The following is a 24,104-nucleotide window of genomic DNA, read 5'->3' on the forward strand; positions in this document are numbered from 1 at the left end:
CCTTTCCTAATAAAGGTAGAGGACATTAAGGCATAATCAGAAAGGAATGACTGAGAGTTAAGTTTCCAAGCAAGAAGGAAACAGCGGGAGTATGGAGGGGCTTGAAAGGAGTCCCCATAACCACCATAACTATTAAATCTGAGGGAGTGGAGGGACCTCCCCAAGAAGTTAGATGTGATAGTGACATCCCAGTGTCCTGAAGAAGATAAACATTTTCTCCTGCTACCACCCCTTTGCCCCAGAGTTCTATAGAGTCAAGTGAAGGCTCAGCTTGGAGCCAGGAACCTGAGCCTCCTCATTGTATCAGGGCATGGGACCAGGTGGCAGGGAAGCATGGAGACCAGGAGGTCCACCCAGAGCAAGGCCGGCCGCAGGATGCTCACATTTCCTGTGTCCCCATTGTCCACAGCTAGGGCAGGCCTTGGTAGGAGGCTTTAGACTCAGACTTTCCTTGGCCCTGTGTCCCATTTACTGCACCCAAAGTGAGGCCCAGGAGGCTGGTCCCCACCCCCTTGCAGCTGAGAGGGAAGGTCTGAGACCAGCAGCCCTGGGGATGGTGGCCTGGGTCTTTTGGAAGGTGGCCATTAGCTGTTGAGTGTCCTTCTTTCTCTGCTGTCTTTCCTGTTCTTGCTCCTTTTTAACTTTCTCCTCCCTGCCATTAATACTGTTCAAAGCCAAGTGTAAAAGCTCATTCTGGGGGGTGGAAAGCCCCTTTTCCAGGGGCTGTAACTTTCTCCTTTTGTTGGGTATGCACTGGCTCATAAAGTGAACATGAAGGAGTGGGGTGCCCTCTGTGGAATCAGCATTAGCATTAATATACTAATTGCCTCTGAGAAGTGGTTAAGGAAGAGGTCAGGGCTTTCGTGGGGGTCTTGGATGACTTCCTTAAGGTTTTCATAACTGACTCTCAAGTGGGTGTTTTGATGCATGCCCATCACTAGACAGGTAACCATGAACTCAAGGTTTTCAGAATCACTGGCATTGTTCTGATAATTCCAATGGGAAGATTAGCCTCTTTCTAGAGGGGAGAGGGAAAGCAGGCATTCTGTTTGTTTATCCAATAGGTGTGAGCCCTGGCCGACCTTAAAATGCTCCCTCCTTCCCTCTCTCCCTTCTCCTCTGCCCCCCCTTTCTTTCTTCCCAGTCATGGGGCTTAAACTCAGGGCCTATGCACTGTCCTTGGACACTTTTTGCTCAAGGCTAGCGCTCTGCCACTTGAACCACAGCACCACTTCCAGCTTTTTCTATGTTTGTGGTACCCAGGGCTAGGCAAGCACTCTACTACTAGGCCATGCTCCTGGCCCTAAAATGCATTCTTTCTTGTCTGGTCTAGCTAAGAACATGCTAAATATCATGCCAGGTGAGAGAGTACAATTTCATAATCCTGGTAAACTGTTTTTTTATAATGGAGCAGAGTGCTTGAAAATGACTTCAGTCTTTGTCCAACAGAATCCATCTTGTTTAGGCTGAAAGGAACATGGACTCAGGAGGGTCTGTCCTGTCCTGCTACCTCATGAAGGGGAAACATATGAGACATTTTAGAGGGAGTGGTGGGCAGGAATGGAAGGGAAGAGAGGAGGGGAGAGGGGAGCAAGGTAGAGGGAGGAGCTGAGCAGAAGGTGATTGGGAGGTAGAGACTGGAAGTTCTCAGGTGTGGGGGTAGAAGGAGTGGGAGGAGAAGGATGGAGTGGAGTGGATAAGGAGGAGGCTCAATGGCAGAGTGAAAGTTCAAAAGACTAGATGGAGATAGAGGTGGTTTGGGCAATGTTTTAGAGTTTGAGGAGAGGGGGCAACAAAGAACAATTTGTGAGGTAGGATGGGATGAAGAGAGAGAAGGTTTAGAATGTAAGAGAACAAAAGCTTGAGCATATGGGACCTGCCATTGGACTCTGCCGTTTCATTGGAGAAAATTGTTTAAATCTGTAAGAATACTAAAATCAAAGGTCCTGAATGCAGGCCAACAACAGCCATTGTTAAAGGCTGGTGAGGCCAGAGTTCAGTAGACAAATAATTTAGTTTTTTGACTGTAAATCAGTCAGCCCATGCATCTTAAGGTTAGGCCACTGGCCAGCCAATGGGGGAGTCTCTGGTAACAGGCAATTTGGAGCCCAGTTTGGAAGATAGGGTGACAGCTGCATTAGCTGTCCCCAAGTATTTGGAAAGATAAATGAGTGAGTGTCTGCAAAGTCCTAATTAAAGGGTATCCAGAAAGCATGAGAGACTCATGTCTCTGACCCCACAGTCATGGAGTGGGGGGACTTCTCATAGGCCTCTGATCTGTGTCAGGGTGGTTCCACCATGGACCATGGCTGATTATCTTGTCCTGAAGACTTCTAGGTGATGGATGGAGATGGTCAAATTGCAGTTGGCCTCCTGCCTGGAGACCGAGAGTCTGGGAACAGAAGTGAGGGAAGTAAGCACAGAGGGCTCTGTGATTCCACTGGAAAGAGAAAGAGAAGGGGCAGAGCAGAAACTCAATGAGAGGTGACCAGGAAGTGGGTGGCCTCTCAGCAGAGGGGACCCAGTTTCTCCTGGCGCTTTTCCTCTCTAGGATTTTCAGCACTAAGTGTTAGGAGAATGGGTGGAAACAGGCTGGACTCGTTCATTATAATGAACCAAGAGGCAGACTAGAAAGGAAAAGGAAGAGATTTAGTGTGTGCAGTTGCCCTGGGGATTGAACACTATACCTCATGTGTACTAGGCAATTGGTTCACCACTTGAGAGCTGTGACCACACATGTTTTACCTTCAGGATTTTTTTCAGTTTTAGGCTCAAGGCAAGCGCTCCACCACTTGAACCACACCTCTGCTTTTTGCTCTTGGGGAGACTAAATGAAGAGAATACGCTCACCTACTTTCCTGTGAGAGCTGACTTAGACTCTTGACCCTCAGAGGTCAGCTGCCTAAACAGTGAAGAGTACCACAAAAAAAGTTTTATTTCATTGATTGTTCCATTTATCTTTTACATTTTATGGATTTTAATTGCTACCTATTATTCCATATTTCCATATTTTAGTTTTATTTGGATCTTTAATTTGATCTGTTCTGGTAGACACATTGAATGTTTGGGCATCTCTCATCTGGCTTTATTTGCAACACTGAAGTCACAGAGGTATGCATTGGAGTGTATGGTTTCTGCTTTTGGATGTCTCCTTCAACACAACATGAAGGAAGAGAACCTGTACTGGATCAGTTAGATGGTAGCAGACTCCAGGAGTAAAACAAAGAAAAACCTTACATTCTCCAGGTTCTTGATAAAAACCAATGACTCAAGAGGCAGAATGAGGAATGCACTTTTGAATGGATAATGGTTTAAAGGATTGAACTTAGGGACTTACGCTTGCTAGACAAGTGCTCCACCACTTAAGCCATAAACTTAATACCTTTTCTGTTTGTAGGTCTTCTTTTTTTATTGTTCTTGCTGGTTTTGTTCCTATTCCATCTTAGCGATTTTCCTGAGGTTCATACCTTCTCTCCAGCTTCAAGCTTCTCAAGTTGCTGGAAATATAGGTATGCATCACCACATCAGCACGAACAAAATTTACTGACTGGCCAAGGAACACACACATGTGATCCCCTTCCCAGAAATCAGCCTCTCCACTCTAGCAAGTTGGTGAGTTACAAATAGAGAATAGGCTAATAAAAGGAGGAGTTGTCATGTGTTTTCTGGGCATAGGTGGAGATATTTCAGGAATTAGGTGGCTTGCTTTTTCACAAGTTTACTGAGCTACTATTATTGACCACGATATCTGTTAGGTGTCTTTATAGAATGGGTTAAGGCCACAGGGACAAAGATAAAACTGGAAGATAGACAAGTCAATATGTTGTCTTGTTCCAGTCATCTCTTAGATATCTTCAGGTCTAAGGGAGGAGTTAGTTTTTACTGCAAAGGCAGCCCTCATGACCTAGACAAATAGGCCATGAACTGTGTGCAACTATTACCATGTTGACACACATCCTGAGTCTCTCCACAGCAGAGCTAGTGAGAGAGACACTAGTAATACATTTCCCAGCTACATGGCCTGCAAATTTAGTGCCTTTTTTTCTTTTTTGACTAGTCATATGGTTTCAACTAAGGACATATGTGCTGCTCTGGTTCTCTGTGAGACAAGCCTAGTGCCCTACACTTTGAAACACAGCATCATTTCCCCCTTTTTTTGGTGGTTAATTGGACATATGAGACTCATGCTCCTACTAGCTTGAATCACAGCCTCCTGCTTAGCTAGGATTATAGGCAAGAGCCACTGTGCCTAACAAATTAGTGATTTTAACTAAAAGTGAAATGAGATCAATTATTTGCTTATTTTTCTTGATTAAAAAAAATGGGACAATTTCTCAACTCATTTCTTACATTCATTGGGAATGCATGACCTTGCCCTCACATATGAAATTTCCCTGTAGTTTATTCTTATTGACAGAGACCATTTTTTGTGTGTGGCAGTCCTGGGTCTTGAACTCAGCATTCTCCTTGGGTTTTCCTCAAGGCTAGTGCTCTACCATTTGAGCCACAGCACCACTTCTGGCTTTTTCTGTGTATGTGGTACCAACGAATTGAACCTGGGTCTTTGTGTGTGCTAGGCGAGCACTCTACCACCAGGCCACGCTTCTGGCCCTCAGAAACCATCTTTCAATCCCAATATATTTTTGCAAACATGCTTCATAAAAGGACAGAAATGTGATATTTCAATGAACTCTAAGACACAGGACCTTCTAAAGATTATAGTATACAGGTAGAATTTGATCTTTGGAGAAATGAACATAAACTTTATAGTCAGCGCTTTTGCACAGTCCACAAAGTTTACAGAGAAAGCATAGATGATACTCTCACAACTGAGGATTCAGAAAAGAGCTTCTTAAGAACCTTTAGAAAACATGCTAGGCAGTTATGGCTCTTGAAAGCGTGGCTACAAAGAGGGATTTGTACCATTAACACTCCAAGTGAAGACATTCTCTTGGACATAAAATCCGTTCAAGGATCCACAGAAGTATGATGTTGCTTTTCAGCAACCCCTGCTGTCAGTCCTGAGAATGAGCCCTGACACATTTCCCACGGTGCTCTAAGACCTGTGGAACCTTTGCCTAGTGATGGCCAATTATATCAAAGCTCTTGAATCTTGGGACAATTTACAGCTATTTCCCCAAGTTGAGACATCCTGGCCAAGTTTCCCCAAACAAGGGACTCTCAGCAATCCTTCCCAGAGTCCATAGATTAGGAGAATCTCTAGTTACTCTGAGTACAAATGAAAGGGCAGCCACCACAAGGCATGCCCAAGAGCTGGTCCCTCTTCATCACAGCCAGAGAGCATGGTCTCTTCCTAAATGAGGAAGAGTCCTTGCTGGGGTTGTCAGCCAAAGATCCCCTAGAAAGATGCAGCTACATCCTCTCAGGCCAGCACTTGTCTTCCCCAAGAGCTACTGGGGAAGACCCTGGCTAGTTGAGAACTTGTTCAGCCAAGCCATGGGCCCAATTAGGGCAGTGGAAAGAAACTCAGTAAAATGCAGGTCATCTCAAGATCCAAATTCAGAGAACTAGAAAAGGGCATGGAGGCTGCAAAGCATAAAACAGACTCCCCTAATAGATGTTCTTGGGTCAAGAGATGCTGTACACATAAGGACCTCTTAAGGAGGGTAAGGCCTGGAGAGAAGGTTATGAACCAGATAGCAGTGAGATTCCAGTCTGTCTGCTCCCAGGATCAGTGGACTGATCTGCATGGAAGAATTTGAGGAGTGTGTGGAAAACTTGGAGCTGAAGATCCTGACAGCTCCCAATCTTCACTTGCTCATCCCCCTCATTCTATGGACAACCCAGACACCAGCTCAGCTATTCAGAGGACAGATTCCAACCAAATTCTCTTTATTTACTCTGCAAATCCCTCCCTTCACATAAAACTCCCTCCCCATCAGGCTCACTGCACCCTCCCTTCATTTCCACTATCCCACTGCCCACCTCCTTCCTTTGCTACACTACGGAGCCCTGAATCAGCATTTTTCCTTAGTAGGTTGTAGAATGCAATCCAAGTGAGATCTCACTCAGGTCCCAACTGGCTTCGATATTTTTTCTTCTTCCTCTTCTTCTGCTGACCATCCAGTGCCTCGTGCTTTCTCTTCTGAGGCTGTGAGGGCTGAAGAAGCCCCAATGTCAAGTCCTGCTTTGCAGATTCCTCAAGGCAAGGCCCAGGGTGGGAATTCCTTTCCAGGACACATGAGACTTCAAGGCAAGCTCTTTCCTTGAACTTGGCAGGTGGAGAGGGGTCTAGACTGCCGCCTCTTCTCTTGGACAAAGGCGGCCTGGGGGCCTGGTGTCCAGAGCAGAGGAGAATGGTGGAAGATTTAGGGCTCTGTGATATTCCCCAGGGTAGGAGATGGTACTCAGAGCCCAGCAAGGAAGCCAGACTGGAGACACTTTCCTTGTCTACCATCTTGTCCCCTACTAGCTTGCATGGAGTCCCAGGAGACTCTTCCGTGCAATTCACGGCATCTCCAGACCCCAGATGCTGGGGTTGGGATCCATATCCATGGGGAGAAGCCGTGGACAGGGTGGCCCCCGGTGAAGGACACCCTTGACCCCCCTGGAAGACACCAGTGTCAGGCATCAGCTGCTCTTCAGCAGTGCCACCATAGCTCTGATCATCACTGGAAACGATTTGCACCTTGCTGTTATCTGCACTGACTGCTTGTTGGAGGCTCTGGTCATTCCTAGCTGCACCTTGGCAGGTGGCCAACTCACAGACTCCCAAGGCTCCTTCGGGTGCCCCAAGTCGTTTCTGTACTATCTGTGGGAGGAGGAAATGAGTAGTGACTCTTTGCATTTGGCTGGAAGAGGCCCAACTGGAGGTGTCACCTCTCTTGGTTGCAGAGACACACTTGTGCTTGCCACCTCTCCTCTGGGTCTCTTTCCAGCTCTGCATGCTTAGCCCCTCCCTGGCTCTCCAATGCCTTGTCCACATCCATATCTACCACCAGGAATAACCTCAAAAGCCATGACTCCCCAGAGTCCCAAGGCCCCTCCCTTCCGGTTGTACCGCCTTTCATTCCCCTCCCCATCCACCAGCTTCCTGTGGTCACCTGGTCAGGGGTGAGTCCTTCTTCCTGTTCCAGCTCCTCAATGAGGGCCACAAGATCCAGCTCTGGTTTGGAGGAAAGCACTCCTTCCAGGAATGTGGGATGAATGATGGCCTCTACCTGCGAGCCAAAGGAAGAGGGTGACGATGTGTGAGTGTGTGTATAAAGGAGCAATCAGTACCAAGGGGACTTTGAGAAGACAGGAAGGAATGACCTCCCCCATCTGGTCCACAGCACAGAAACTGAGTGTTTCTCTCTGCCCTCCCTCCACCCCTGGTCCCTCCCCCTCTCTCTCTCTCTCTCTCTCTCTCTCTCTCTCTCTCTCTCTCTCTCTCTCTCTCTCTCTCTCTCTCTCTCACACACACACACACACACACACACACACACACACACACACACACACAGAGCCAGGAGATCATGCTGACTTCCAAGGGCCAGGGAAACTAGCAGAAAGCAGAGCTGGAGATGGAGCCCACATTTGCCATGAAATCCTCCCGGGAGCAGAGCTGGTCAATGAGGCTCAGGAGCTCTGGATCTGAACACATGTCATCGACATCCTGTTGTTTCATTTCCTCCTCTTTGGCTGTCCCCTCAGACTTGAGAGTGGACATTTCTGGAAGGCCCTCCAGCCAATCCATGATGGCCATGTATTCCTCCATGGCTTCAGAGGGGATCTCCTCAGGTGCCTTGGTCTCTGGTGGCTTCTGGCCTGTGGATGCTGGTGGCTTGGTAGACTGACCCTTGAGACCATTCTTGGTGGAGTTGCCCTCTAAAAGAGAGGAAAACAAGACAATGCATGGATGGGGAAATGAACACCCCAAGATTGCTGAGGAGCAGAGATTACTAGAACTATGCCAGACCAAGGCCATGATAGACACTGGAGCAAGAAAAGGCACTGCAACATAGGAATATGTAGGGCAGCCATGTGGGACCAAATTCAGAGACACTGAGACCCTGCTGCTCTCCTTATCTAATCCCTGATCCTAAGCAGCTGTGGGCCAGGGTACCAGGACAGTGGAACAAGAAGCTACATACATATCCCCAATAATAACGAGTTCCATAATAAGCACATCAGAACCCTCAGGCTGTAGAGGAATTATTTGCTTCAATCGTAAGAGAAATTGCTTCTTCTGAAATAGGAGCTGTGGGGGTGGCTGAATTCTTCCAGAATCCTTTGGCCACCTTATGCCATGGACTCCTACACTTAAAGACTCTACCTGGCTGCTGGAGAATGTCAAGGGGTGAGGGCCTTGGAGAATCTTGGTTCAGTGGGATTGCAGGAGGCTGGCCCTGGAAATGGGTTATCCCCGTCATCTTTGAATTGTCCATCTCCTCTGTAGCCTCAAATTCCATGAACCTGGGAATGAAGGAGGCACCCAGTGAGCTGACAGGGAGATTAACCCGATGCTATTTCCCAGAAGGAGAGCATGGGTGGAGCGGGAGCTGTACTCTGAGGTACTTGTCTAGTCCCAGAAGGTTGCTGGTGAAAATCAGATGTCAGTGAGGGAAGGAGTGACATTGTCCAAAAAAATGCCCTCTTTATTTGACTTACGTTACTGATCCCGTGTGTATATAATAGCAATAAAAATGTTTTTTACAAAAAAGGTCAGGGAAGTTTTATATCCTTCAGGGCTTGCATGGGACCAAGAAACCCAGGAAGGGCTTTGAGTGACCCATCTTTGAGGCCTATTCTGGCCCTGCTCCTACCCACAGGAGGAGACTGTCAGAAGCTGATCAAGACTGTGACTGATGGAGAGAACAAAGAGCTGAATTTAATCTTTGAGTCTGCAGAGCAGGGATTGTCGCCACAGAATCATGAGCCACCAACTTCTAGAGCAACATTTTTCTTTGCACAATTCCCAGTTTTTGAAGTGACCACTTATTGGCTGATTTCTTCTCCTAATCTGACCCTCAACCCCTCTGGCGGGGTTAGATCAGACACCAGAGATACAGGGTTTGTGAGGACTCCACTAGGCCACAGCTCACACCTTGGGTAGACTGTGCCACTCAGAAATGTGTCAGGAGAGGAGGACTTTTAGGCACGTCCATACCCTTCCAGGCAGTGTGAGTGATGAGCCCCACTAGGCCCAGGTGTGTGATCCCTGTCCTCCCCCACCACATACCCTCGTCAAGTTCCCTCACTCACTTGGCTGCCATCTCGTGGTAGCTCATGCGGTCATAATTGCTTAGGCACTCCCATTCCTGAAGGCCTCTCCACAGGCCCTCGTCCAGGGACATGGTGGGCTTGAGCCGGGCCAGGGACCGAAGCACTGGGCTGCAATTCATCAGGGTCAGTCACAGTCCACAGGTGCCCCTCCACCCCCAGTTGACCCAGCCCAGTCTATGACTTGGTTCTCCTCACCCCTGCCCTGCTCCAGGGTGGGCTCTTATTTCTAGTTCTCCCTTACTGACCACAGAAATCAGTAGCAAGGACAGTGCTCCCTCATGTGCCTGTGAGTGCTTTTGGTTAATGTGTGTAGAATTAGACAATGAGTTTGTTGTTCAGAACTGACATGTTGGATCCTTATTCTAGTAATAATGGTGTTGGGAGACAGGGCCATAGGTCAGCCTAGATTAGGTGCTGTCATGGAGATGGCAATCCCAGGACAGGACAGTGCCCTTGGAGAGACAGGAAGAGCAACCAAAGCTGCCTCTCAGCCCTGGATGGCACACATGATGCAGCCATGGGATCTGCCAGCTCCGGAATCTGAGAATTCCATCCTTTGGACTGGGAGAATGTCTGGTTTGCACGACCAGTTCCACAAGTTTGTCTGATGGACTAAGCTAAGTGGCACATACACAGGATGACCCTAAATGCACACTGTGGCACCCTTTATACCAGGCCTTCTGTGGGAATTCTCTATGAGCTGATCCTTCCTGAAAACTAAGGTTAGTCCACTCACCAGGGCACCGTGGTGGAGAGAGGTAAGGTGCTTTTCTTGCCCTGGTGTGACAGTACTATTTCTATGTGTGTTTTTCTCTGCAGCTGCCGGAAGGCTCAGAACTTCCCTGGCCCTTTTGGTAGTGATCCCCATTCCTGAGCTCCAGCAGAGCTCCTGCTTCCCAGAGGAGGCACTCACATGAAGAAGCAGGCAAGTGCTTCCATGTCAGGAGTCTGTGGAAGTCTCTTCCGGACCAAGGTCTTGAATTGCTGCCAGCGCCGAAAGTTCTGATAGACACTGGGAGGCGAAGGCTTGGCCTGGCAAGTGTGTACACTGCCCTCTGCACAGGGCCTCTGTGACCAAGGTCCCAGATGGCGAACTGAGGGCATGATGGGAGCCTGCTTGGATTCTGGTAGTGTGGCTACAGGGCCTAGGCCCATGAACAAGCTGTCTTGGGCAGCCTGCCTCTGTCCATTGGTGGGGACAGTCACTGGAGCATGGGTGTCAGGACCCGGCAAGAGAAATGGAGCCCGGCCTGCTGGGCTGAAGGTCCCAGGAGGGACATTCCAAATGAGAGGAGCCTGAGTGAGAATAACTGTCTGGTTAGGCAGGGGCACTGCTGGCCTTCCTCCTGTCCCCATTTCCACAGTGACACTGGAAGGGCCTGCCCCACTCAAGTTGTAACTTCTTCCTCCAGACACCACAGCTGTGCTGGGGAAAGCAGGCCTCACCCGAGGGCCCCCCTGAGGAGGGAATGCTGCAGCCACTGTGGGTCGGGGAAGGGGAGGCTGCTTCATCAGTGACCCAGCACATGCTGGGCCTGGCGCTGCAATGTGAAATTGCAGGTGTGTGAAAGGACTTCCAGAGGCAATCGGGTTCAGGCTCAGGTTAGGTACAGACACCGGACATGCTGCTGGAGAAAGAACAAGAGGAAAAAGACACAGGAGATTTGGAATTATTGAGGACTAGGAAGGATTGTCAGTAAGCAGGGCTTGGAGGGGGGAAATAGTGTGATTCCCAGATAAATGTCATGCTGTGTCCCTCTCTTGAGAATTGTCCTGCAAAGAACTTGTTTCTGTCCCCAACACTCCCTCACCCATGTGCACTGAGAGTAACTTCTCGGCTTCCTCTGCATCTGTGGGTCTCCCTCAGGCATCCTGGGCAGAGAGCCCATGTCCCTGAAGGCTCTTCTCTAGAAAGGGGTTAATTTGCCCCCAATTGGCAGACGATTCCACTCGAGCAGCCACTGCTGCTTCCCTAATCTTCTCTATGCAGGTGAGAGATTTAAAAGATGCCCCGTTAGTTCCTCAGCTTTCCTTTCCTGAGGAACTATCTAAACCTTTCCTTTTCTTGTCTAACCTAGAACCAGAAACAAAAGCACCAAATGAAATCTCTCCTTAAGCTAGCACCTAAGGACACCTAGAGTTAACCTCCTAACACACCCCACCTGGCCTGTGGGTCTTTCACTTGGCAGCTTCCTGGAAAAACAGCAGTGGAGCCAGCGTGGTAGCTCATGCCTGTAATCCTAGTCAGGAGGCTGAGACCTGAGGGCCAGCCCGGGCAATACAAAGCCGTGAGACTCTTATCTCCAATTAACCACTAGAAAATGGAAAGTGGGGCTATGGCTCAAGGGTAGAGTGGTAGCCTTGAGTTGAAGAGCTCAGGGACAGTGCCCAGGCCCAGAGTTCAAGCCCCATGAACCACCAAAAAAAAAGAGTAACACCAGAACGTCTCCTCATTCCATGATTCTCTCTACCCTGTCTTGGGAAAGACAATCCTAGACTCAGTTCACATCAGTTCCCTATTTATGAAATACCAAACAAAGGAGATGGACCCTGTCTTTGCGTCCACAGTGAAATGAAGGGCACAGACTGTTGACAAAACGAAAATCTGAAGGCATCAGAGGGATTACAAGTGAGGCCCAATGTCTGAGTCAATGGCCAGGCTGCCCTGTCCCTTTGCAATAAACACCACCAGCTACTGGGACTGGAATAGAAGTCCTCTGTGGATGGGAAGAGGCCAGGGGTTTTGGGCTGTGGCCAGTGGATTAATCTGCAGCCTCGTCTAAGACACCATATCCCTGGGTCCTTGTGACGTCCCCTCAGGAGTTATCTTCCAATTTGGGAAAGTTCAGTGCTGTGCTTTTTAATACTACAGCTCAGCCCATTAACTCAGGTTAGGAGGGTGGGGGCAACTTTAAATTCGAAAGTCCTTTCAGGGATAGCTGGGAGTTAGAAGCTTTAGCCCTGACCTTCAAGCTTACCTCTGTCTGAAGCCATCCCCACAGGTTTGGATACCATCCACAGCTGTCTGGAAGCCCTTGAGTTAGAGAAGTCCAGTGGAGAACCCAGAGAGCAACGTGGCTCCAGTTGCTTCTCAGGGTCCAACTACAACTGGGGAAGGTTTAAATTTAAATAGCAGTAGAATGTGGGGGTCCAGGCATTCTACAGTGGGGGAGGGGCGGAGATCCAGTAGGGCTGGGTGGGGAGCTGACAGGCATTCCATTCAGGGCTCTGGCAGGTGGACCAGAACCTTGGTTCTCTTTAAATAATGCAATGTGGCAAGATGACTGTTGGGTGCTACAGCCACTTCAATATTCTCTCTTAGATGCAGAGAATATGTTTTGCGGTTGTTTTCTCCCTTCATGTCTTCATCCGTACACCTGTTTGTTGTTGTTTCTGTTGTTTTCTTTTTCTTTATTGTATTTTATTGTCAGGGTAACGTACAGAGGGTTACATTTACATTCGTCAGGTAGTGGGTATACTACTTCTGGAACATTGCTATCCCTTCTCATGTTTTTCTCCCACTTTCCCTCCCCCCACTCCCTCCAAATCATCTTGATTTTTCTCCTTCTCTTCCCTATTTTAAATAAACAAATAGACATATATACAATATACCGGGTAACAAAGTTAGATACAGTAACAACATGAGATTAACCATAAGGGGGAAAAGAAGAGAAAACAAATAACTTCACATAGTACATTTAGAATAGCAATCACAAAGATAAACCTCCTGTTTCCATATCCTAGAGTTCATTTCGCTTAACCTCATCCTATATGGCCATATGTACATCGCTTTTGAGCCACTGTGATCCTCTTCTCCGAGAAAGCCTGTTTTGTTGTTGTTGTTTTGTTTTGTTTTGTTTTTTTACCTCATCACACACTGTTTTCCTTCTTCACAGGCATTCCTGGGAACAATTTCAATAGTTTCATAAGTTCCAAGTTCTGCTTTACATACACATGTATTTATGTGCATGTATATCATACATATACTGTGTATATCATGTGTGTTTATATACACATAAAATGCATATGCATTTTCTCTATAGACACATAGAAGACTGGCTAATGAGATGACATAGACTGGAGTTTCCATTAGAGTCTCTGGACTTCATAGCTTTAGAGAAGAATATGAGGAATCGGAGGCAGAAATGACACCCACGCCCTAATAATGTCCAGTGCTTAGGGTTTCATTTTTCCTTTTTATACATACAATAGAAATCCTCTATGCTTGTAATGCTGTGTATTTTGTGGCTTTTACTCACCAATCTCCAGTCCTCATTCCCCTGTGTCCTCCACATGGTAGTGTGAACTGTCCTCTGGGGGCCGGAGGCCACTGCTTGCTGGCTTCACAATCGCTTGTCCCATCACATCTCCTTGCTCTTGGGGATGCATATTCTAAATTGCAGGGGCAATCTTTTTGACTTGTTGGCTTTGTCGTACCATTGTTTCTTTTTTGTTTTTTTTTATGCTAAATGATCATAAAGCAGCACCTGTTCAGTAGGAATCATAGGTGAAAGTTTGTTTTTTATCTTTCCTCAGGCTAGTGATTTATGATCTTCTTTCCTGATACAGGGCAGGTATAGCTAACAATAGCTTTCATAGCTACATGACCATCAGGGCACATAGCTGACACTCCATGGAGCAGTGTGTTACACATTAAATAGATTTTGTGCTTTTACTCCCATCATATCTCTACAATAATCATGTGTTCATTCTAAGGAACGCTTTAAGGAGAAAATGGTTTTGTCCAATTGCAAATTAATGCAAAGGTTTGATAATGCTTCATGCAGGCTTACTCACGCTTCAGTGTTTTGTGTCCTGGCGAGGTTAGTATGAATGTGAATTTGCAACTTTTGGCTATGTTTGGTTTATTAAAACATGCCACTCAATTAGTAAAGGATTCATTGTGAATATATCTGCATGGCAAATGTTTTAAAATGTTTTACCCCCCTCAAGAAAATGTGTGTTCTAATTTGCATATTGTGAGTCACTGCCAGTTCCTCATTGCCCAAAACAAGGGAAAAGCACTCCTAGTTTATACTGTGACAAGAAGACATTGCTAGAAATTTGGGGTGAGCATGAAAAAAGAAAAAGGAAATCTAGCTGAAGGAACTCACTCCCTGCTGGACAGCCTACAGGTGGAAAAGGAATAGACATTTAAAAGGACTCTCCCACTTTGTGAACTTTAAAACAGAGCACAGTTGGCAGATAAGCCATTTTGACCAAAAGAGATTTTTGCATGAAGTGCAATGGGGGCCATGTGGAAATGGAAGTCCAAAGCCTAGGGGACCTCTCCCTGTTTTGCTATGCTTGTGTGGGCTCAGGTCTCAATGACCCTTCAGTTTCCTCTTGGGAGATTCTTGTTACCTTTCACCTGTATTTCTGCATGAACTAGTGAATATTTCCACCAAATGCCTGCATGGTGTTTGGTCAGAGTGATTGGAATGAGAACACACAACAGCTGCCTCTCTGCATACATGTAGGCTTCAGTTTTCCATCTTCCTTACTTGCACTTACCTTTCTGTTCTGTCTAGCAGCCTCTGTACAACTTCCCTAGACCTTACTTGGGAGGCTAAAGATATACAGACATAATCAGATTATTCCAGTGGTAATTTGTAAAAACACACCATGCAGAGAAGTAGATAAAAGTTCTTTGGGCTGGGTGTGGTAGCCCCACCTATAATCTTAGCTACTCAGGAGGCTGAAATCTGAGGATCGGGGTTAAAAGCCAGTCTGGGCATTAAAGTTCCTGATACTCTTATCTCCAATTAATCTTGAAAAAATGAGAAGTGGCTCTGTGGCTCAAGGGGTAGGGCAGTAGCCTTGAGCTAAAGAGCTCAGTGACAACGCCCAGACCCAGAGTTCAATTCCCACAACAGACAAAAAAAAAAATTGTCACCCTTGGTTGTGACAATTCTTGTAGAAATGCCTCAAGCAGTGTTGAGTGCCAAGAAGAAAACACCAGTGAGAATGCACTGAGGAAGCATGGCTGTGTTTTAGAGGAGGCAGAGGAATAGTGAGAGAGCATACCTTGTTATTGGAACTCTGCAGTGGGGAGATCTTGGCAGGGAGGGTTGAGAGGGTCTCCCCGCTACCCTGTGGAATGAGACTTTATAGACATCATTCTGGGTTCCAGGAAGGTGAGTGGTAGTTTACAAAGTATTACTACACAGGATACATCTTTCTTTTACGTTTCTGACTTTAATTTTGCAGTATATCACAGAGGGAAAGAGGGGACTGGGGGATAAAAAGGGGAAGAGAAGTAAGGGGAGCAGAGAAAGACACAGAGAGAAAATTTTAAATGGTCTCCACACTCTATTTTTTGTCAGTTGTGGGGCTTGAACTCTGGGCCCGGGCACTGTCCCTGAGCTCTTCAGCTCAAGGGTAGCACTCTACCACTTTGAGCCACAGTGTCACTTCCCTCTATACTATTTGTAAGAGTGATCAATTATAAAAATTTTAAAAGCAAACATTTGTGCGACAAGATTTATTGGGCCATCTCTTGTACATAGCAGAGTAAATGTAGGAATAGTCAGGACATTTTAGAGTAACCTTCAGGTCTGAAACTATCAGAACAGGTCTTTAATGGAACTTGCAAATAGGAGGTGTATAATTGCAGGTGTGGCAAGCTGGTGAGTTTGGAGATCATGAGTGGTCATGTCTTAACTGACTGGTTTTAAGGAAGAACCGCCGCCCAACGTTCTGGGAGAGGGCTTCCAGGGTGGGCGCTGGTCCCCAGCTGCGTGCACTGTGCATGCGCACACAGGAGGCACGCAGATGCATCCCCTTCAACTGTCACCTCCTTGGAAAGATGCCAGGGCGCGAGTACCGCCGCGCACTGGGGAGCATGGCCACGCAGGCACGAGCATGGACGTTATTCCAATGATCTTTGTTCCCATGGCGATGTTCAGGGTCTGTTATACAAAAACACGCGTAGTGGAAACTCAGAGTTGAGTCTTCTAAGCATGTTAGCACACTGCTCCAGTGCCCAGCCCTTGGGTTTTAACATGCGGGTCGTGACAGTGCCCGCGGGCCCCGGCACACTGTGGGACTCGGGGCCTCTTGAGTAGGACCTGGTACCAGGCAGTGTGTCCACTGTAGATACTGGTGAGAGCCACAGCCCTGCATTCCCCTCATTGTTCTGTGGGGCCTTGGGCCTTTAAGGGGTGAAGGATAATAATGTTGTGAACTTACAGAAAGTCTGACCAATCCCCCCAAAATACTCTTCACAGCCTCAAGAATGTAGAAAGTTGAGCAAAACTTCTTATGTGTTTGAAAAGCATTTTCCAGGTCAGCTAGAAAGCAGCAGAAACTTTGTTATGGCCAAGTTATGAAAGTAAGCAAAATATATTAGCATCAGTATTTGGTCAATATTCACCACCATTCTTGATGCCTGTGCAGAATTTAATCATAGGATTTAAATCAAGACTGGTATTTCCATATCATAATTGACTTCCTGCAATTGTAAGAGCATTGAAAATCAAAAAGGATTATTTGAATCAGATGAATAAAGTGAAGTTACAATGAATGGGAGTCTATATTTTATTATTTTATATGCAATGTGTTCATTAAAATGTATTTCATGCTTTTTAAAATGTTTTGTGCTTATAAAGGTGATGTATAGAGGGGCTAAGGTTACATAAGTTGGGTGACGAGTGTATTTCTTTTTGGACAATGTCAACCCTTCTCTCATTCTCAATGTTTCCCTCCCATCTCCACCCACAAGTTGTCTAGTTCACTTTCAGCACAGTGTCTAGGGAGTGTCACTGCTGCATTTGTTCACCCTTGGTCCCTCCATTTCTATGCCCTCCTTACCCTCTCAAAGACAGGTAAATGAACAAAAGAGACAAAAAGGAAAAAAAAAGCAACAAGGCAAAAAGCTCCTTGATTTCATTTCCTGGTGGCAATTTTGATAAATATTATTTTATATGATCAGAAACACAGATGTGCCTTTGTGTTCGTCCCCTAAGAGTATCCTCCTCTGGTCTCACTGTGTGTGAGTGTCTAGTCCCAGTGTATTTTAGATCTAGCTTCCCCATATGAGAAAAAACATGCCCCATTTGTATCTCTGAGCTTGGCTTACCTCTCTTAACATGAATTATTTGTTGTAGGTCCATCCATTTCCCTGCAAATGACATATTATTCTTTCTAATGGCTGTGTTAAATTCTGTTGTGTATAGGTACCACATTTTTTGGATCCACTCATCTATTGTAAAACATCTGGGCTGTTTCCATAACTTAGCTGCTGTGAATAGTACAGAAATGAACATTTATCTGTAAGTGTCTTTAATGTATCCTGACTCATGATAATCTTAGGGAGACACTCAGGATTGATATGGCTGGGTTGTAGGGAAAATCTGTTACATTTTTTTGCGGAACCTCTAGACCACTGTCCAGAGTGGTGGTAATAATTTACATCCCCACCAATAGTGCAATAGGGTTTCTCTTCCTCAACATTCCTGCCAACATTTGTTGTTGTTCAAGTTTTTTACATAAAAAATATCTTATTCTGAATTATACAAATGAAAAGAACCATGCAAGTATTGTTCATAACATCTGATGTCATATTTTAAGTATAATACACTTTATATGTTCAGTCAACAGTGTATCATTTATCTTTACTGATGTTAATGTCCAAGTTGTCAAAATGATTACAATCATGTTAATATTTAACAGAACTGTGATGTCTTGTAATACTTGGACACCAAGAAACATTCAAAGCATCGTTACAGCTTTGACTCATCAAGGGAAATTCAGGAAATTGTTTTGAGTGTTTGAGTGGAAGAAAATAAGTCTAGTTGAGGGGCCAGGGGCATGACATAGTGGTAGAGTGCTTGCCAAGCATGCACAAAGGCCTGGGTTTGATTCCTTGGCATCATATACACAGAAAAAAAGAAAAAAAACAGAAATGGTGCTGTTGCTTAAGTGGTAGAGCACTAGCCTTGACAAAGCCCAAGGAGAGTGCCCAGGCCTTGAGTTAAAGCCACAGGACTGGCAAAAAAAAAAAAAAGAAAAAGAAAAGAAAGAAAGAGAGAGAGAGAGGGTGGGGGGAGAAAACCCCACTTGAAAACAAATAGTTTTCATTTCATGAAATCAATGCACACGTTTTATCAAACATCTGTTCCGTTGGCATTTTCAAGTTTTTAAGAGGCTACCGGGTCATATCTTTCTCTACTTTTGCTTTGTTTTCCCCCTTCCTTTCTCTCACTTTGCCACCCAAGTCAGAGGTGCTGCCAAATGTGGTGTCAGCCAGCTGATGCATGATCTTGACAGGAGAGGGTTTCCTGTTACCACAGTGTCTGGGTTTGACCGGAACTATGGTGCCATTACCTAATCAAGTTTTCCCTATGCAGAGAGTCCATGTCTCTTCTGCAGAATGATGCCTGTCCTATGTCACGGCCACCTGTGACTGTTTCTGCTCTTGGGTGGGGCACAACTACCCCATCTTGGGCTATACATGGGCTTTTACTTGGTGTCTTCGGTTAGTAATTGATTAATGATGTCTGAACTTGTGCAGAAAGGGAATCTGAAAGTTTCCATGTTGGAAACCACTGTTCCAGCTGTCAAAAGCTGCCTCCAGAAAACAGAAGATCCCATGTGATCATGTTATATAGGAGAAACCACAGGCTGCACATATCAGCCACAGGCCCATTACACACTGTACCTGGGAATAATTTGGGGGCAATCAATAGTTCGTTGTCACAGAAGGTGTCTAGATTCTGCTTATCTCTACACTTAATTGTAAGCCAAGGTCACTAGACTTGACACTGCTTCCTGTGTCTAACAAAATGCTGTCTAGTTTCAGCACAGTATTTTCCTATGCCCTTCTCACGGCAGTACCGCCAGCCATAATGAGCTACAGAAATACTATCCCAGAAACTTCCACCACGGCATGGGGAGATGGGAGTCTTCAGGACTCCACTTTCCTTTGGTGAGAAATATTTTCCCTGTGTTTCAATTCTATAGATCAACTTGGTCACATTCGAGTGCTCCAACTATTTCCTGATGCTTCCTTCCAATGGAAGGTGGGAAAGGGATTCTGCTCTAACTTTGTCAAGCTTTTCAGTGTCTCCATGGTCTTCATGATTTTGTAGTGGGCCATTTTGAGTTTAAGGACCACTTTTTTTTCCCTATAGTCTGGAGGATCCTGGATTTCTCCTTGTCTGAAGATATGTTCTTGGGTTCCTGCCTCGTCCCCTTCTATCTTCATTCCTAGCAAATCCTCCATATCAACACCATAGATAAAGGTCAGGAAAATGAAAATTCCATAGAACATTTAAGTTGCATGCTTTACATTTTGGAGTCATTCCAATTATAGCAGTAATGAAGGGCTTTGCAGATTGGTTGAAGATCGTTTTGTAACAATGATAGCTTGGTGGTTCTATGCTAATGTTGCCAATCATAATTACTAACATTAAGTTTGGATGCAACAAAACAACTGACTGTTAGCCAATTTCTAACGCGTTTTGGTTTTCCTTAGCATTGTGATTATGGCTATTCTTAGTTATTTGTCATTTCAGTTATGATTCTTCTCTGGAGTGTCTTGTCAGAATCACAGTGGATGCCTCTAGAAAGTACTTCTTTGGAAACAGTTATCCTTTCAAGTAATCTCATTTATTAGGTTTGTTTGTAGTGTCCTTATACAGCTCTCTAAGTGTTGTCTGTTGACATTCAGCAAATGCACAGCTTTTACCAACAGCAGCAGAGCAACATTTTTGACCTGTTCAGATATCACCTGTAGAGCAGACATCATTAGATGTGCTTCAGGTAAGCTCAGGCTAAGAGATTCTTCTTCTAAGCCTCTTTGTTGCTCAAATTTGGCCAAAACCAAAACAAAGTCTTCCCGGCAGATTGTCACGTGACCAGTGTGTCCTTCCTCTGTGACAGAGGATCACAGAAGAGCAATGAGGACATGTTTTCCTGGCAATGAGGAAAGACCCACTAGGACAAATCTCATCCCAATGTGGAGGGGGGGGGGAGAGGGGAGTATCAGGAAAGGCATCCTCAGGCTGGCTAACCAGTGGATATCTTCAGAGGACACCATTTAGAGACAGATAATTTGCCCAAGAACTCTTATACAGTTATCTGACTTCCTAGTAGAGTCACTGATGCCAGCCCTTCCCATGTCACTAAGGCTGAGTTGCTATCAAGCATTGTTTTGTAAGTATGACTGCCTGGTGCTAAAGCCAAAGCCCATGTTGTATATGTGGTCTCCCCTGCAGCTGGCCCAGGCCTCCCACCTTGCCTCTCCAGCATCTGCTGTTCCTGTAGCACCAGGAGAAACCCAGATGGCCTCCCAGTGTCTAGGCATCGACAGGCTCTTAGAAACAAGAGGGCTGTCCAACAGATCCCTCTGTTCATATGCCTAGGACTGGGCACAGGGGCACGTGTGACAACTGGGTCTTCCTCCTTGGTCTATGAACACTTGTCCCTAGAGGTGCCCTAGACTCTGTAGCACACATCAATCCCCTAGCAGCCATGATTCTGCAGAACAAGAAGGCTTTTCTTAGCCCCACTGCCACCCAGGGGTTACCTGTAAAACTATTTGGAGGGCTGGTGGATTAGGGGTGGGGAGGAGGGGGAGATGCAGTCTAACATTCCCAAGTGAACCCACCAGGCCTCTGAACCTTGATAATCATCTCTCCAGGATGGATCTCATGGGGAAGCTCCTGCCCATGGGTTTCCTGATTCATCTTCCTCAGGACCTTCTGTTTCTCTCTTACTTTTCCTTACTGGACTGTGCATCCTTTGTTTTCTCACTGTGCCTTTCCTCTTATTTCCAGGCCTCACAAGCACAGATGATGTTACAGCATTGATTGCAAGCAGTGCCCTCCAGTGAGTGGCCCTGTGCCCCTCACCCACCTGACCACGGCTCTGTATAGTCTTATTCCAGAGCTCCCTTAGGACCTGCCATGGCCTCCCAGACTCCCCCAAAACCCTCTGCCAGAACAACAAATAAACAGGCAGGGACATCTCTACAGCCCTGCCCAGCTTGAAGCAGTTCCAAGAAGATGAGACCTCCGCCCCACTTGAACCAGCACTAGTTTTGTTGTTCTGTCAGGGAGTTGGGGTTATGGAGAAAAGTCCCTTTTGTGGGGCAGCAAAGGGCATGGTAGAAATAAAATGCCAAGGACCAGGTGGGATGAGGAAGTAAGGGCTGAGCAGGCGACACATTCCTACTCCTGAGCAGCTCAAAACAGGTCCAAAGAAGAAAGAAGCCATCCCAGAATGCTTAGTGACTGCGGTGAAAATCTATCTCCGGCCTCATTAGGGCAGCTGGGATGTTTCTTTTGTTAGGCTGCTCACAGCCTTCATAGCAGAGGTCTCAATAAACCTTGCTTTTTCTATTATGCCATCTCCAGAAATAATTTTTTAACCAAAATCTATGATATTCCCATCTCTCTGTACCCTACACAGCTTCCTGAAAGCCACCCTCCTGATAGCTCTCCACCTCCTGGACATAAGTCCCATGTGTCTGGCGTCTACCCAGTTCTCTGACCTCTCCCTGCTTCTCTGACTACCACACACCTCCCACAAATCCTCCCAGTTTCCTGACCCCTCCTCCCCTCCATGTCTCTACCTACCTAAGTCCTTTCAACCTTACAGAATCTGCGCCCTCTCTTTCATCCCCTCCATCTCCACACCTCCTTTGTACCTCACTGACCTTCCTCACTTTCCTGATCAATACCCATCTTCTTGACCCTGTTCCCTTTTTGAGTGCCCCACTTCACCCCACTCTCCTCCTGAGCCCTGTCATCCTGTGCCTACTGCCCTCACACCTTCCCAAAGTCCTTAATTCCTCTCTAGCTCCCTGACCTCCTTGACCTGTGGGTCTTTTCCTGGCCTCCCTGAGATCTAAATGTGATAAAAATGGGGAAAGAGTACACTTTCCCAGAGTGGGAATGTCTGTTCCTGTTGCAATCCTGGGTGGATATGAGACCTCAACTTCTTTAGCCTTTCCGCTTGGACTCAACACCCTTCACTCCAGGGAGCTGGAGAGACTTCAGCCATGGACCTGTGCATCCTCATTGGTTGCCCTTTAATGGAGGTGTCCAGGTTTTGAGACTGCGCAGTTAACAGGTCTGTCTCTAGCAGATATATGACCAAACTGAATGATGCAGTCACTAGTTATGTAAATAAATCTAGTAAATTTCCTCCCAATTCTCTTTTTTATTCTTCTACAAACTTTAATACACCAGGGAGCCTCCAAGCTGATAACCAGGGAGGGAGATTGAGGACAGATTAAGGGCTCCATCGTCAGCAGCCAGACATAGCTCATGGGGTTCAGTCAGCAGTGAGAAGGCCCCTGGCACTTGTATGACCCATATGTCATTCTTCAGAGAAGCATTGTTTGTTCCAGACATTTCCAGATGTCAGAGATTCAGAGAAGGGTCCTCTGATACTCAAAGAAGAGTGTTAGAATAAAGAGCTTGCAGCTCCGGTGGGCAGGATGGTGGGCAGATGCATGGGTGTGGGTAGGGTACCCTATCTGCTATCGTTAGAATATTGCAGCAATGTAAGGTTTTATAGAACAAATGGAGGGTGTGGTTGACCCAGACAGACAAGCTTACCACCTCAATGTCACCTCAGCATACTCATACTCAGCATAGGCCTCCAGCAATTGGGCATGATGGTTGAATGGCTCCCCTCTAGGAGATACCAATTAAGCACAGATTTCCACCCCCCTCAGATATCTTGTACTGGATTTTTGGACTCAGGGACTTATGCTTGCTAGTCAGGCACTCTATCATTTGAACCACACTCCCAGATCATTTTTTTTACCTCAGTTATTTTTCAGATAGTGTCTCTCTTTTTATTATATTTTTATTGTAATGTACAGAAGAGTTATGGTTATATTTGCCAGATAGAAGGTGCATTACTTCTCACACATTGACACCCCTTATCATGTTTGATCAAGACGACTCAGAGGGATGGTGGGAGCAAAGCAGGTAGGCAGGAGTCAAATGTGTGAAGATGGTCAGAGAAGTGGGGAGATGTCAGAGAGGTTGAAAGGGGGAAGGGTTCAGAGAATTTGGTAGGAATGGCAGGTGGTGGGTAGAGATATGAGAGGTTCAGTATGTGGGTAAGGGTCAGAGAAGTGGGTAAGGGCATGGAAGTTGGGTAGCTTAACTATTTCGTTTTTCCACATGGACTTACTTGCTGTATCTGCCTTTATTAGCCCATTTTTTTCTGGTCTCTTGGACAAAGGAACATTTCTAAATATGAATGTCAACAAAGTTTTATGACTGTGTAATGCATTGCAACATTATACAAAGAAACAGGCCCAAGGCTGGGTGTTTGGCCTAGTGGTAGAGTGCTTGCCTAGCATGCACGAAAACCCAGGTTTGATTCCTCAGTACCATATATATATAGAAAAACCTGGAAATGGTGCTGTGGCTCAAGTGACAGAACTCTGCCTTTGAGAAAGCCCAAGGACACTGTTCAGGCCCTGAATTCAAGCCCCAGGCCTGGCAAAAAAAAAAAAAAGAAGGAAACTGGGTTCAATCCCAAATCCTATCTTCACACTGCAAGTGGTGCCTGGGAAGGGGCAAACTCTCACGAATACTGCGGTGAACAGAGGATAGTACGGTGCCAGATATGGATACAATCAGGCATACCAAGGAAAGAAGACAATTAACCCTGCTCACTCATGCATCACAAGATTCTTTACCAAGAAGCAGAGCCCAGGCCACCTTGGAGAAGGAGGTCATGTGACCTGACCCATTAGCCAGGATTATCTTCTCTGCCCAGTGTGATTGGCTAAGACCTAGGCATATGACCAATCACATCTCATAGATCAGAACTGTTTTAGAACCCTTCTGAGGCAGTTGCTGAGGCAGTTTGCCCATCTTGCAGTTGCTGACAGTTAGGGCCATTCT

At 46.2% G+C, this 24,104-nt stretch overlaps 1 protein-coding gene across 1 annotated transcript; it reads right to left on the reverse strand.

Moving 5' to 3' along the window:
• Positions 1-5,857: 5,857 nt before the first annotated feature.
• LOC150065323 (NUT family member 2G-like) lies at positions 5,858-18,487 on the reverse strand. Its single transcript, XM_090329348.1, has 9 exons — positions 18,434-18,487; positions 16,025-16,139; positions 10,142-10,433; positions 9,208-9,336; positions 8,279-8,418; positions 7,538-7,830; positions 7,065-7,181; positions 6,650-6,772; positions 5,858-6,121 (listed from the first exon to the last, which is right to left on the reverse strand). The coding sequence occupies exons 1-9, from the start codon at positions 18,485-18,487 to the stop codon at positions 6,026-6,028; spliced, it is 1,359 nt and encodes a 452-aa protein (XP_090185474.1). The 3' UTR covers positions 5,858-6,025.
• Positions 18,488-24,104: the final 5,617 nt, after the last annotated feature.

This window comes from Megascapheus bottae, chromosome 3, assembly GCF_031878675.1.
Source record: "Megascapheus bottae isolate mThoBot1 chromosome 3, mThoBot2.hap1, whole genome shotgun sequence".
In the NCBI taxonomy this organism is placed as follows: domain Eukaryota; kingdom Metazoa; phylum Chordata; class Mammalia; order Rodentia; family Geomyidae; genus Megascapheus; species Megascapheus bottae.